Raw genomic sequence first — 15,821 nt, 5'->3', positions numbered from 1 at the left:
ACCTCAACCGTGCACCATTTTCTACCTTCTCCCCTCTGCCTTGCACCCTTCTCCCCTCTGCCTTGCACCCTTCTCCCCTCTGCCTTGCACCCTTCTCCCCTCTGCCTTGCACCCTTCTCCCCTCTGCCTTGCACCCTTCTCCTTTCTGCCTAGCACCCTTCTCCCCTCTGCCTTGCACCCTTCTGCCCTCTGCCTTGCACCCTTCTCCCCTCTGACTTGCACCCTTCTCCCCTTTGCCTTGCACCCTTCTCCCCTCTGCCTTGCACCCTTCTCCCCTCTGCCGTGCAGCCTTCTCCCCTCTGCCGTGCACTCTTCTCCCCTCTGCCTTGCACCCTTCTCCCCTCTGCCTTGCACCATTCTCCCCTCTGCCTGCACCATTCTCCCCACTGCCTTGTACCCTTCTCCTCTCTGCCTTGCACCCTTCTTTTCTCTGCCTTGCACCCTTCTCCTCTCTGGCTGGCACCCTTCTCCCCTCTGCCTTGCACCCTTCTCCCCTCTGCTTTGCACACTTCTCCCCTCTGCCTTGCACCCTTCCCCCCTCTGCCTTGCACCCTTCTGCCCTCTGCCTTGCACCCTTCTGCCCTCTGCCTTGCACCCTTCTGCCCTCTGCCTTGCACCCTTCTCCTCTCTGCCTTGCACCCTTCTCTACCTTGCACCCTTCTCCCCTGTCTTGCACCCTTTTCCCCCTCCCCGTTGCACCCTTCTCCCCTCTGCCGTGCACCCTTCTCCCCTCCTCCTTGCACCCTTCTCTACCTTGCACCCTTCTCCTCTCTGCCTTGCACCCTTCTCCCCTCTGCCTTGCACCCTTCTCCCCTCTGCCTTGCACCCTTCTCCCCTCTGCCTTGCACCCTTCTCTTCTCTGCCTTGCACCCTTCTCCTCTCTGCCTTGCACCCTTCTCCCCTCTGCCTTGCACCCTTCTCCCCTCTGCCTTGCACCCTTCTCTTCTCTGCCTTGCACCCTTCTCCTCTTTGCCTTGCACCCTTCTCCCCTCTGCCTTGCACCATTCTCCCCTCTGCCTTGCACCTTTCTCCCCTCTGCCTTGCACCTTTCTCCCCTCTGCCTTGCACCCTTCTCCCCTCTGTCTTGCACCTTTCTCCCCTCACACTCTCCAACATGCAGCAGTCACGAGTGACGACCCCTCAACGAGGAGTAAGGCAAAGACAGAAGCTGGCAGAGTGCGGCTGCATCAGGGCATAAGGCGCCCACCCAACGCTCTCCACCAGGCCTCTCACCCTGCACGCACCCAATGCTCTCCACCAGGCCCCTGAACCTGCACCCACCCAACGCTCTCCACCAGGCCCCCCACCCTGCACCCACCCACCCAATGCTCTCCACCAGGCCCCTGACCCCGCACCCACCCACCCAACGCTCTCCACCAGGCCCCCCACCCTGCACCCACCCACCCAACGCTCTCCACCAGGCCTCTCACCCTGCACGCACCCAATGCTCTCCACCAGGCCCCTGAACCTGCACCCACCCAACGCGCTCCACCAGGGCCCCCATGCTGCACCCACCCACCCAACGCTCTCCACCAGGTCCCTGACCCCGCACCCACCCACCCAACGCTCTCCACCAGGCCCCTGACGCTGCACCCACCCAACGCTCTCAACCAGGCCCCCCACCCTGTACCCACCCACCCAACGCTCTCCACCAGGCCCCTGACCCCGCACCCACCCACCCAACGCTCTCCACCAGGCCCCTGACCCTGCACCCACCCTACGCTCTCCACCAGGCCCCCCACCATGCACCCACCCACCCAACGCTCTCCACCAGGCCCCTGACCCCACACCTACCCACCCAACGCTCTCCACCAGGCCCGTGAGCCTGCACCCACCCAACGCTCTCCACCAGGCCCTCCACCCTGCACCCACCCACCCAATACATTCCACCAGGCCCCCCACCCTGCACCCACCCAATGCTTTCCACCAGACCCCTGACCCTGCACCCAACCTACGCTCTCCACCAGGCCCCTAACCCTGCACCCACCCACCCAACGCTCTCCACCAGGACCCTGACCCTGCACCCACCCACCCAACGCTCCCCACCAGGCCTCTCACCCTGCACCCACCCCCCCAACGCTCTCCACCAGGCCCCTGACCCACCCACCCAATGCTCTCCACCAGACCCCTGACCCTGCACCCAACCTACGCTCTCCACCAGGCCCCTAACCCTGCACCCACCCACCCAACGCTCTCCACCAGGACCCTGACCCTGCACCCACCCACCCAACGCTCCCCACCAGGCCTCTCACCCTGCACCCACCCCCCCAACGCTCTCCACCAGGCCCCTGACCCACCCACCCAATGCTCTCCACAAGGACCTGATCCTGCACCCACCCAATGCTCTCCACCAGGACCCTGACCCTGCACCCACCCACCCAATGGAGGTTAAAGACAGTCATTTTATGCGTATCTGTGCTCCCAGATGAACACTGGGATACCGCCACAGGTTTATTAAGCAGCGCACGAACACCCTCTAACTCTCCCAATCATTAAATTATTTCACCATTTAAAGAATCCAAAATATATGTCATCAATAATGTGATTTTTCTGCCTGATAATGGACTTGGTACAACGTTGCACATGAATTTGAAAAAGCCGTCATAATAGGAACGTTCGTGAATGTCATTTGACAGTTGAAAAGTTTTACCCTTTTTCTGTGTTTTGGTCGGCTGGATTATTATTATTTTTTTTGCTGCAGATTTATATAGCGCAAACTCGACCCTAAGAGCACCAGTCACGTTACACAAGGATACATTCATGTTTTCTGTTTTTGTAGGCGCTGGGAGATTAAGTGATCTGCCCAGAATGATACAGGATTCTGAGCTGACGTCGAGGGTCGAAACCGGTTCCCCAGCACCAAAATTAGCAGCTCGCAGTTTCACTACATTTTGAGGATAATTATATATTTTTTTCAGACCCACATCCTGCAGAGCGGCGCGGCGCCCCTGGCTTCCCTCCACTGCGCACCAGGGTGCCGCGGCGCACACTTTGGGAACCACAGATGTAGGACATAGATATTAAGAGTTTACTCCCTGGACAGGTCCTGAGCATGGGTAGAGGAGGGGAGAAGATGGAGCTTGAGGTCAGAGCTACCCACTTTGGAACTGAGGAATCAGTTTTGATTCTGGTTTTGGCTCAACATCCTGTGTTCCTGGGCAAATCACTTACTCTCTCCGTATCTAAAAAAGGAACACGTCCTTATGAAATGTCATTGGTGCTCATGTAAAGCACTCCAATATGTTTGGGTTGCGTTTGCTCTATATAAAAATTGAGGGGAAAAAAATGAAAAAATTAGTTTCATTTACTCTTTCAATGCTATTTGCATCTAAATAACCGAAGGTGCTCGTGACTCCTCAAGGAGCATGACCCCCTCCTATGCTGCAACACCTTCCTTTCTGCCACTGACCAGCATCTCTTTCACAGCTCATCAGCAGCTGAAAGAGTTGATTGCCTTTTTAATGGTTAGAACTGCCGGGCGCCAAAATGCGGGATTATGGGCTTCATCTTTTGCCTTTGAGTAAGAAGTGCCTGGATCTTCATTGGCAGGCGGGCCTCACAGCTATGTCTGTAGCCGAGTCCTGTGTGCGCTGTTTGTGCACCCCCCGCCGCCGTGATGCTCTGCTTCAGAAAGGCAGAGACTAGGGGCAGAGCAACCTATTCATCACGGAGGCGGGGGGGGGCGAAAGTGACACATTCTTAGTGCGACTTTCACACTTCCTTTCCCACATCGTGCGCGGCGTCCCTGGCTCCTGATAACGGCGCACCAGAGCGCCGCAGCGCACAGTTTGGGAACCACAGCCCTAATGCCTGTAGGACAACTGCACTTTTGACTGCCTGTTTAGTTGTAAAATATATTATTATCAGTGTTTAGTGGGGTGCCTGGAGCTTTTGGTCCCGGTGCCACTGCACACCCTGCACCATTAAAATCATGACCCTGTTGTCTGCAAGATAACTGCACTTGTGACTGCCTGTTTAGTTTTAAATCTGAGCAATAATCTAGGTTTAGTGGGGTCCCTAGAGTTTTTGGCCTCGGTGCCCCTGCACCTAATGCACCAGCAAATCAAGTCCCTTTTAACTGAAAGGTTACTGCATTTGTGACTGCCTGTTTAGTAGTCACATATAGCAATATAATATGTTTAGAGGAGTTCTCACAACTTTTGGGCCCGGTGCGTGTTAGTGGATCAAAAAACTTCAGAAGGGGCTTAAGACCCCGTAGGAGGCCAAAGCAAGTGCCGGCAACTTTTTTGGTGTGATCTTGAAAGCTGAGAGAGGAGTCCATCCATACCCCCATATTCTTAACCACTACACATCTTGAGCGGCTTCAGACGATCATGCATCAACTCAATCCATCAGTCAGCATGCGAATAACAGAAACTTAGGAGCAGATTCCAATGAGTACAAGGCCAAGAATCATGGGAACATTTGGGAGCCTCAACCGAGAGGAGAGACAAACCATTTTGTTTCAAGGTCCTCTAATTCTTAGAGAGGAAAGACCACACTATATCGCCAACCATGAAACTCCTCACAAATGAGCAGCGACAAATCACGCACCCACCTTAACTGAGTGGCATCCAATAGAAGCCAAGAATCTCGTGAAATAAAGGCGCACCATGTCATGAACCTCGAGCCTTCACCACAGAACATTCAGAGTGGCCTATCACCATGGTAGACAGAAAGGCGAGTTCGACAGCCATTAATAAAGAACATTTTTTTAACGCAACGGCTGGCTGAGTGGCCCTCTTGTTCAATTCCTTCTTCTACTCCCTCTCTCTTGCGCTCCCCTGTGATCCCTCTACCCTCGGGAGGCTGAGAGCCTAGCCCTCCCTGCGATCTTTAGTTCACAAAAAAAGACTTGCTTTGTTAGTGGGGAACATATAATCTCCTTAGTACCCACAACAGACAGGTTCGTGCTAATGTTGAACAAAATACCATTAATTATTAAATAGTCATTAAAGTGATTTCTATTCCTTTATTTTGCCTGTGAAAATAGATCTGAGGTGCACCCTTGGCACGTGCCGTCACGCCATAATCAGCCTAGGGCTCTTGCCTTGCACAATGCTCTTGGCAGGAATAGTAGCGTGGAAGGGCAAGAGTTTGTCTCGTTCACCTGCAGAACGTGTTTTTCAGTCAGTTTAGGACTCCTTAGACATTTTGCTGTCTCTGAATAAGCTTTCACCTGTCACCACTTCTCTCGGATACCTAAATGCGCCTCACCAAAACGACGCACATTCGTGTTATGCCTTCCAGACATTAAAATGGGCTTGGCGCCAAAGATTCATCGTGTACTGAAACGTGATCTGTCTCCATGTACCTCGCCCACAAAATCCGTGTTTTGTCAAAGTGAGGGCCCCACTGCGTACCATAGTAGGCACTGGTGCAAATCAGGAACACGAGTCCGCAGCCTGTGAGTTGGTAGCAACAGTACTAATAATAAACAGCCATGGCCATGGTGCAGAGGACCCCTCACAACCGTGGGACCCGGTGCCACTGCACCCGCTGTACCATTGACAGATAATGTCCCCAAAACTGCAGTAGGGCAGTCAACTCCAAGACAAAAGGTCGAATCTGGGACTCAAACCCCCTCTCTTGCCCGTGCGTAGATTTACAAAAGGGGGTGGCGGGGAGTGGAATGCGGGCTGCCTGGCGACGGGGAGGCTGAGTTCAGAGCGCACCGAAGAGGGCGGAACTACGAGGCTTAACTCTCAATGCCTCTTCAGTTCGGTGCAAAAGCGCCGGGCGCTGCACGAGGGCGGGATAGCGGGTCCAGGGCTGCCTGGAAGAGGCAGCAGCCGCGCGGGCGTGAGGCGGAGCGGCAGCACCCCCAGCCATGTCCTGACAGCATAAGTGAGGGGGGAATTCGGTAGCAGCAGGCGAGTCGTGGACGGCGGCAGAGGACACCGGTCCCACCGCAGCTGCAGCATCAGTCCACGTGCGGGAGGAGGCATGCCGCGCGAGCACCTGCAACCGGCGTCACTGACCCCTCGCGCCCTGGCTCTGCTCCCACAGGTGCTTCGTCCCTGCCGGATGCCCGCTTCCTTCCCCGGGACAGTGGCCCCCTAGAGCTGGATGGGTCCCCGGCTCCTCCCCCTCAGGTGTCACCATGAGACCCCCGGCGCTGCTGAGGAGGCTGCAGCTGCGGGGGTGCCGGCGCGGCGCGCTCCTCTTCCTGCTCTGCTGGGCGGCCGCCTGGGTGCTGGTGAGCACCTTCCTCCTGGTGCACAGGGGCGTCTTCTCCGAGCGCTGCACCGACGCCGAGAGCCGGAGGATCCTGGGCCGCCTGGTAAGGCGCGCGCACATACATACATACATAAACTCAAAGGCGCATGAAGGGGTGGGCGTTGGTGGGCTGAAGCTTCCCCAAAATTGCTATATTAGACTTCAGAAGGTGAATGAGCAATACAGATACCTTTACATTTTTATGTTATCACATTTGCTGTGGGTTCCAAAACGGAGGTCCTATGGCAGGCTATGACTTCTGACAAATTGCTGCCCAAGTTTTTTTTAAATTATTTTTTGATATGGCGATTGGTGTTTACTTTTCTTTCTCTAACTTCAAAGTTAGATTTTTTTTATTACACCCACAAGATTTAAATATCTATAAATGAACTGTACAAATGTGTTAAAATATATCAGCTGGTAGGAAAGCACAAAGGAAGCATATTTTTTGTGTGATGGGAGCAAAGATTTTGATAGGATCACAACTAGTCAAGGCACTTTACTTGGTGGTGTGCAAATGACAACTATTCATCGAAACCCAAATTCCACACGTTATTGTTTGTCCTCTATATAGTTTTAGCAGTAAAACTCTATGCCGGTACGAACTTTTCTGGCAATTTCAATGAAAAATGTGTTGTCTGTAAATAACAGTGTGATACCACACCATCATTTAGTAATATATTTGCACAGTATGTTCCAAAATGCCTTACCCGATACGTACCATCCCCTTACCACTCTCCTTCAAAATGGGTGTGGCTCATTTGCTACCCTTGTTCTTTGTGTGACACTTGGATTTTTCACAATCCCAATGACTTCAGTGATGTCACATTGTTGGCAGCACCCCACACTCTGAAAATAGTTCCAGCACCACTGCACAAACTCACCAACATTTGCCGCTGCAGCAAGGAAGAGGGTGGAGTGAATAAGTCATGGTGACAAGCTAATAGGCTGCCAGGGAAAAATGTATTCCAACCACGCAACATGTTGCTAACACACTAATACTTCAATTGGAGCCAAGATCAGAAGGTTATTGTTGGAGCCAGCTTCATATGAGAGATGATGGGTGTACCCAGCAGGATGCAGGATTACTCAGATACATGATGGTCCATGGAGAAAACCTTAAAATGGAACAAGATTTATGCAGTATTTGTTCATTTTGTGTAGCACCAACCACAATATGCAGTCCACGTTTTCATTTATAAACCAAATTCTGAAATTTAAGAGGTTTATGATCATATTTTATTTTTATTGGTGGCACAAATAGGCTTCCCGACTGTTTGTACACTATGAGTGGAAATTTGAAAAGAACATTTATTTTACATACATAAATCACATACATATTTTCCACGTTTTGAAGAGATGACCTTATAAGTAGGTCAAAATGACATTTTAACACAGGGGCTACACTTGCTTGGTGTATTTATAAAGGGCAGGTTCGTCAACACGTAAAGGAAATGTTATGTTCAGAATGTTTTAATGCTTAGGTGCTAAGGTATAAGAGATAAAAGATGGCTTTGAATTGCAGCCTTATATGTCTGGCAACCCACCTTAGTCCCTTTAAAAATGCTGATCCCTTGTGACTTGTCTTTATAAAGTGGGTGCCTGGCAATACACGAGCCTCGCATACATTTAGCCTGTAAGAAATGTGGAAAGTCCTGACCCAGGTCTTATCATAAATGATAGGCTGGAGCCAAGCCCCGCACACCCTTATAACCAGGCGCCTATGACAGTGGACTACTGCTACCTCACTTCAATGCTACAGATCATTAAATCTCTACGGAGCGTCAATATTCTTTTTAGAAAGGGTAAGCTCTTCTTATCGGAGCTGTATTCAAAGCAGGGTAGTGATGATTTAATGGGACAGTACTGGCACTTCTTGGATGGATGCTGGTCATTCCAGCATCAGGCAGTAGCAGTAGTTCTCACTGGGGCTGCTTTGCTCTAAGTGGGACAGTTTGAGCGCTCGTAGGAGGTCTGCTGCACTTGTATTTGGGCAGTATCCATCCTTAAGTGACCTTCGTGTTTGATTCATTTTTCTCCTCGCCATCTCTTGTGCTCCTCTAAAACCCCTGTGTCCTCGGGAGGCTGAGAGACTGATCATCTGCGCTTGCTTTGTTAGTGGGGAAAATACCTTTGCCCCAGTTCTCAGAAAAGGCTGGAAGAAGACAAGAGGAGGTCTACTGTAGTTACAATGGGCAGTGTCAGTATATTTTTTGATGTCTGCTCGCCTGCAATGGGCAGTGCCAGTGTCTCATAACCAGTCTTCTTTACTTGCAGGGGACAGTATCAGCTAATTTTAGGAGATCTGCTATAACTGCAATGGGCAGTACAAGCACTTCGTTGTCAGTCTACTTTAACTGCAATAGGCATCACCGGTGCATTGTAGGAGGTCTGCTATACTGCCAGTGGCCAGTAAAGCACTTCATAGCAGGTCTGCTATGCTTGCAATGGGCATTACCAACACTTGTTACTTGCAGTTGGCCCTACCAGTGCTTCTTAGGTGGTCTGGTGTCCCTGCAATAGGCCATACCAGGGCTTCTTAGGAGGTCTGCTCTACTTGAAATGGGCCATACCAAGGCTTTTTAGGAGGTCTGCTCTACTTGAAATGCGCCATACCAAGGCTTCCTAGGAGGTCTGCTCTACTTGAAATGGGCCATACCAAGGCTTTTTAGGAGGTCTGCTCTACTTGAAATGGGCCATACCAAGGCTTCTTAGGAGGTCTGCTCTACTTGCAATGGGCCATACCAAGGCTTCCTAGGAGGTCTGCACTACTTGAAATGGGCCATACCAAGGCTTCTTAGGAGGTCTACTCTACTTGCAATAGGCCACGCCAGGGCTTCCTAGGAGGTCTGCTCTACTTGAAGTGGTCCATACCAAGGCTTCCTAGGAGGTCTGCTCCAACTTGCAATGGTCCATACCAGGGCTTCTTAGGAGGTCTGCTATACTTGCAATGGTCCATACCAGGGCTTCTTAGGAGGTCTGCTCTACTTGAAATGGGCCATACCAAGGCTTCCTATGAGGTCTGTTATACTTGCAATGGGCCATACCAGGGCTTCTTAGGTGGTCTGGTGTCCCTGCCATAGGCCATACCAGGGCTTCTTAGGAGGTCTGCTCTACTTGAAATGGGCCACACCAAGGCTTCCAAGGAGGTCTGCTCTACTTGAAATGGGCCATACCAAGGCTTCTTAGGAGGTCTGCTCTATTTGAAGTGGTCCATACCAAGGCTTCTTAGGAGGTCTGCTCTACTTGAAATGGGCCATACCAAGGCTTCCTAGGAGGTCTGCTCTACTTGAAATGGGCCATACCAAGGCTTCTTAGGAGGTGTGCTCTACTTGAAGTGGTCCATACCAAGGCTTCTTAGGAGGTCTGCTCTACTTGAAATGGGCCATACCAAGGCTTCCTAGGAGGTCTGCTCTAAATGAAATGGGCCAGACCAAGGCTTCTTAGGAGGTCTGCTCTACTTGCAATAGGCCATGCCAGGGCTTCCTAGGAGGTCTGCTCTATTTGAAGTGGTCCATACCAAGGCTTCCTAGGAGGTCTGCTATACTTGCAATGGGCCATACCAAGGCTTCCTAGGAGGTCTGCTATACTTGCAATGGTCCACACCAGGGCTTCTTAGGAGGTCTGCTCTACTTGAAGTGGTCCATACCAAGGCTTCCTAGGAGGTCTGCTTTACTTGCAATGGGCCATACCATCGCTTCTTAGCTGGTCTTCTGTCCCTGCAATGGTCCATACCAGGACTTCTTAGGAGGTCTGATGTCCCTGCAATGGTCCATACCACAGCTTCCTAGGTGGTCTGCTGTACTTTAATGGGCCATACCAGGGCTTCTTAGGTGGTCTGCTATACTTGAAGTGGTCAATACCAAGGCTTCCTAGGAGGTCTGCTATACTTGCAATGGGCCATACCAGCGTTTCTTAGGTGGTGGTGTCCCTGCAATGGGCCATACCTGGGCTTCCTAGGAGGTCTGCTTTACTTGCAATGGGCCATACCAGCGCTTCTTAGGTGGTCTTGAGCCCTTGCAATGGTCCATATCAGGGCTTCTTAGGTAGTGGTGTCCCTGCAATGGTCCATACCAGGGCTTCTTAGGAGGTCTAGTGTCCATGCAATGATCCATTGCAGGGTTTTTTAGGAGGTCTGCTCTACTTGAAATGGGCAGTATGAGAGTTTCTTAGGAGGTCTGCTATGCTTGTAATGGGCTGTACCTGTGCTTCAGAGCAGGTCTGCAATACTTGCACTGTACAGTGCCAGTACCTCTTAGGAGGCCTACTAACTTCTAAAAACAGTAAACAGCCAATCTTAGGAGGTCTGCCATACCTGCAAGGGCAGTACTGGTGCTTCATATGAGTTCTGCTATAATTGCAATGATGAGCACAAGCGTTTAGCATTTGCGCTCTACTTGTAACAGGCTGCTACACTTGCAGTGGGCATACAAGCGCTTCTGAGCAGATCTGCTGTACTTGCAAAGAGCCGCACTACTCCTTCTTAGGTCTGCTTTGCTTTACTTGCAGTGGGCGGTACTAGCCTTTCGTCGGAGGTTTGCTCTCTTTTTAATGGGCAGTACCATCTCTTCATAGAAAGAATGTTTGCTATTCTGGCAATGGGCTTTACCAGAGCTTGTTAGAGAGTCTCCTTTATTTTTATTGGGCAACATTAGCACATTTTGGGAGGTCTGCTATCCCTGCAATGGGCAGTGCCAGCGCTTCATTGCAGTTCTGCTATAATTGCAATGGGCAGTACCAGCAAATCCTTTGATATCTTCTACACCTGCATTGTGTGGTACAAGCACTTCTTTTCAGGGCTGCCATACTTTTAATGGGACAGCTATGGCATTGCCCTAGAGGCCTAACATGTTTTAAATGGCACAGTACCGATACTCTTCGGTAGGATGTAAGTATTTAGGGGCCAATCACAAGAGTACCTATTTTTTAGCACTAGAAAAAGTACAAGCACACAAAACGATTACACATATTTTAAAAACGAATTCCACGATTTAAAGTTAAAGTACTGAAACTGGGAGCCTGCCCTCAAAATATTTCAGTTGGGACCGGCATGTCTCCTGCGTTGGGAGTGGGGCAGGCGTGGGGGTGGTCGTGCGGAATGGAGCATATACAAATAATAATAACTTACCTTGAGGCCGGGTCCCGCGTCTTCTATGCTCCTGCTCTCCTGTCTCCAACCCCAGGAACAGGAAGCAGGCAGCCAGGCTCCCTCTCCTAGGCCAATCACAATGCTGCAATTCAGCATTGTGATTGATCTGAGCGCCGTGACACGGTGCTCAGCCAGGCACTGGAGGAATGGGCATGTTCTCCATGCAGGCTGTAATGCAGTCTGCCTGGAGGAGAAAGTGCGCATTACTGGTTTGGACGGCCCGAGAGGGCCGATCAAACAGTCATTGCGCACTTAGGAGTGGGCAAACTACTCCTCCCCTGCCCAGTTGGCAGAGCTGCCCTGCCCACAAGCCCGCTCGCAAAGGAAACATAAATGCTTCTCGCACTGCGAGTAAGTAGTGGGGTGACGCTCTACCGCCATAGCGGAGGAGCCGCCACTGAAATAATTGAATGTAATCAACCTGAAAAAGTCCCTCAGAACAATCTGTATCCGTCATTAAGTGCTCCTGAGCAGCTTTACTGGGCCCCTTGCATGATGACAAGGAGACAGCCGACCTCATATTGTAATGTGCCTGCCTGTAAAGAACAGCCGTGAATTTTAGTCAATTGTAGTTCTCCATGATAAAGGTTCTGGGTGCATCACTTGACCTCAGAATGACGTTGCCCAATGCACTGAAGTAGAGAAGGGACTACTCCTGCACGAGGAGCCTCATCCCTCTACAGACAGATCTGTCTGATCACATTCTCTCCATTTCCTGGTGCAGCGTGGCTCCAAAGAATCCTCACTGGTTGGACTGAATCCTGGCCTTGAAAACTATTCAGAGCAGAAAATTACTATTGGACCTGAATTTAGGAGCACCTCTTACAATTTTATGTCTATTTAGTAACATTTCAGGATAAGTAAAGAATGTAAGAAATTGCACAGTGACTACCAGATCTGAGCCTCTATGTCCTGAAATGTGCCCGCCAAGGTTTTATTTATTTATCAATTTAAGCTGTTTTATATGACATGAGCATAGCCTGGAGGCATTATAGTGCTTCACAAAACAATAGATATTAACAAATACATTAGCATAGGCAGAATAAAGAGACACTGTACACGCAAGTCAAGAATAACATAACAAAAGAAGCAAGAAGGGATTTTATCATGCGGCGAAGAGCTGATTACAGAACATCACATTAGGTAGCAAGAGAATCAGGATAAGCCTATTGGTTTGACCAGCGGAGGGGCCATGTGTGATGCAAACCTAAGGAGAAGAACTCAATCATAAGGTGAGGTGCAGGCTATGCAAAACAGGGACAAGATAAATAGATGAGTAAGAGAAAAGAAGGGGGGAGAAGGAAGCCGGCATGAGAAGATTCGCTAAAATATAGAGGGAGAGAGGAAAGAAAGGATGCAACAAGGGTGGATGGTTATCAGATAGCAGAAATTATGTAGGCGCTCACGCAATATGTCTGAAATTGAAGAGGTTTCAGTTCGTACTTGAAGACGGATAGAGAGGTAGTGGTTCATAAGCCTGAGGACGTGAGATTCCAAACTCTGGTAGTGCCTTCAGGAGGGGTCGCGCCACTGTATATTGAATTTTGAACGTTGGAAGGTCTAATAGCAGTGTTTCGGTGCCTGAACCCAGCAGGTCTTTACAGTTTCTCTGCAATGAAACTGACTATGGGTGATGCATGCCGTCCTGTGGGGATCGCCCGGCTTCTATGGATTGCCACTAAAGGGTCTGTAGCACTTTTGAGATGTATATTCTAATTCCAGAGACAAAACATGCTGCAGCAAGAACCACAGCCCTCGGGGTGGAGTCTGGGTATATTTTAGAAAGTCCGGTCAAGACAGAGTTGCCATAGTCGATCATTGACAACACCAGGGATTGGACTAAAGTCTTGAGCTCATGACAATTGCGTAGCTAGACATATGCCCGCCCGTGGTGGCCCCTGCATTTGCCGCCCCGCGGCTGTGTGTAAGTACTTGGGGGTGGTGGCAGGGGTGGATTAGGCATGTGCAAGCTGTGCACCTGCACAGGGCCACCAAACCCCAGGGGCCACCACGCCAATATATATCCTTAATATAATAATCCTCTGAGGATGGATACATATTTGTGTGGCGGCCCCTGGCAGGGATTTGGCGGCCTCCGGCTCTGTTCCACTTCCAAACACCCTGACCCCCACCTCTTCACTGGCCTCCGCGCTCCGCCCCATCCAAACACCCTCTTCCGGGGCCCCCTACCTACGCTCCCTGTCCAGGGCTGCCATGAGCCTAGAGCCGCCCCTGGTGGTGGAGGGATGCGTGCTGGCGATTTCCTCAGCGGCCGCCCTGCGACGGCCGCAGGTAAGGGGGGGGGGTGGAGGCTGCCCCCCAAAAACTCGCCCCCTCCATTCTACGTCACTGGTACAGAGAGGAACTAGTGAACTCCCCACAGAAGACGCATTTGGGAGCGCGCGGTCTGAGTCATAGCAATCACTGCGTATGTGAGTCTGTTATGAAGAAAGAAAGACCTCTAGTAGGTATTTGGCATTGTCAGCGATTGCAGTCTCCTTTCATACGCGTGGCACGGAGGCATTAGTGCAAGACTACACCCCCAAGCATAGCTGCTATTGCTGCATTGCAGTATCTCGCAGTCAGAATTCTCTTTACAAACAAACCCACCTGAGACGTTGGTTTGTAAAAACAAGATTCTCTTAAAGTGTGTTTTGGGCCAGACCGCGAAAGCTCCTGTCTCGCAGTGTAATTAGCGAATGCTTAGTGTGATCTAAGACATTTGACAGTGCTCACAACACTATTAAGATTGTTGTAATAGGTGCTGTGTAACAAAATGCTACAGTGATTAAACTATTTATAAAGTGGGTACCATAATTGTATTTAGAGGAAAAAATATATATATAAAGAATAAAGTATGCTAACTATACGGAACACTTAACTGGTGTACTATGATACCTCACTTCCATTTGCTCACATTTTGCGTCCACTACAAGTGCAATAACTAGTAAAAGAGAAGAGGCTATATGAAAAGTTAAATACTTCCAGCACATTGGCCTAACGCGCTAAGTGACGTTGACCGGGTTTTATTTAAAATTGTGAAATCTAAGATTTTTCTATCAAAATAGTACATTACAGTTTAACATTTCAGTGTGGCAGTCTTTGAAGATGGGGTGACAAGAAGGCTCCTTTGCTGCCAGAATGCCAACAACATTTCTTCTCATACACAGCACGAGAATAATGTGTTCATCTTTTCTATGTTTGAGTGGTTTATGTTGCACCTTGCTTTTCTTTTTTTGGCACGCCATCGCAGCTGCTCTGCTGCCCCTGCATTGAACTGAGCCCGTGTGGCCATTACAGTTTCTCCGTACTAGTGACAGTCAGTTTTAGGTCTCGCCTGTCGATGCGCATGCGCATCGAGCAAGGCGAGAGTATTGCGAGTTATCCACTCTTTATCCACACTGCAAGGAATCGTGGCGATTCCTTGCAGTGCCCGTGACTTTTAAGGTCAATGCGCATGCGCATTAAGCTTATGCGCATGCGCATTGACCTTAAAAGTCACGGGCGCGTGCATGTCCGTCTTTGTTTACCCGCTCCGCCCCCTCCCGCCGTGTCGCCTTGCCTACTCTCTTCCACAGCCTCCCCCAGCTCCGCCCCCTCACTACTTGATTGCACGGCCGCTAGGCCGTGCCTCCCCTACTCTCCTCCCCCCTCCTCCTCTCCTCCCCTGCCTGCCTGCCGCTAGAAAGCAAACAAAATGTTAGCGGTAGCAAGCAGCAGTATTGCTCGATACCCCGACCTCTTCCGGTGAGAATATTAATGGTGTTATGCTTTGGCGACTTTAAGAACGGACACATCTTTCTTGTCGGATAATGATTTTGTCCCTTTGTTTATTATATATGTCGGAGTGTTCCCGGCTTCGAGTAAACAGCTGACACCTATCCTGAGCAGGCCCAGCTGTCCCGTCGGTGACCAGCCGTTACCATTCCTCAGTTTAGATTTCAAGTTTATTAAATAGAAGGCGCTCCCGTACTTTCCACCTCTCGAGTCCCAGCGCCGCCGCTGTCGCCGCGCAGCTCGTGTGCTGCCAGGTTCATTATCCCTTCGGCTCGATGCTTCCCACGTTTGATTGCAGCTCCCATGGAACGCGTTGGGCCCACTGGTGAAACCCGATCTCCCGCCTTCTCAGGAGCTTGTGTTCCAGCCGCGTCGTTTGTCCTCCCCTACTCTCCTCCCCCCTCCTCCTCTCCTCCCCTGCCTGCCTGCCGCTAGAAAGCAAACAAAATGTTAGCGGTAGCAAGCAGCAGTATTGCTCGATACCCCGACCTCTTCCGGTGAGAATATTAATGGTGTTATGCTTTGGCGACTTTAAGAACGGACACATCTTTCTTGTCGGATAATGATTTTGTCCCTTTGTTTATTATATATGTCGGAGTGTTCCCGGCTTCGAGTAAACAGCTGACACCTATCCTGAGCAGGCCCAGCTGTCCCGTCGGTGACCAGCCGTTACCAT

At 50.6% G+C, this 15,821-nt stretch overlaps 1 protein-coding gene across 1 annotated transcript in view; it reads left to right on the top strand.

Moving 5' to 3' along the window:
• Positions 1-4,972: 4,972 nt before the first annotated feature.
• Positions 4,973-15,821, top strand: part of DIPK1C (divergent protein kinase domain 1C) — a 402,368-nt gene continuing 391,519 nt past the window's right edge. The window contains exon 1 of the mRNA XM_078687817.1: positions 4,973-6,283. Within this exon, the coding sequence (XP_078543943.1) occupies positions 6,104-6,283 (180 nt within the window). The 5' untranslated portion in view covers positions 4,973-6,103. The remainder of the gene's footprint in view (positions 6,284-15,821) is intronic.

Source organism: Lissotriton helveticus, chromosome 4_1 (genome assembly GCF_964261635.1).
Source record: "Lissotriton helveticus chromosome 4_1, aLisHel1.1, whole genome shotgun sequence".
Classification (NCBI taxonomy): Eukaryota; Metazoa; Chordata; class Amphibia; order Caudata; family Salamandridae; genus Lissotriton; species Lissotriton helveticus.
This window is presented reverse-complemented; position numbering and strand designations above follow the sequence as displayed.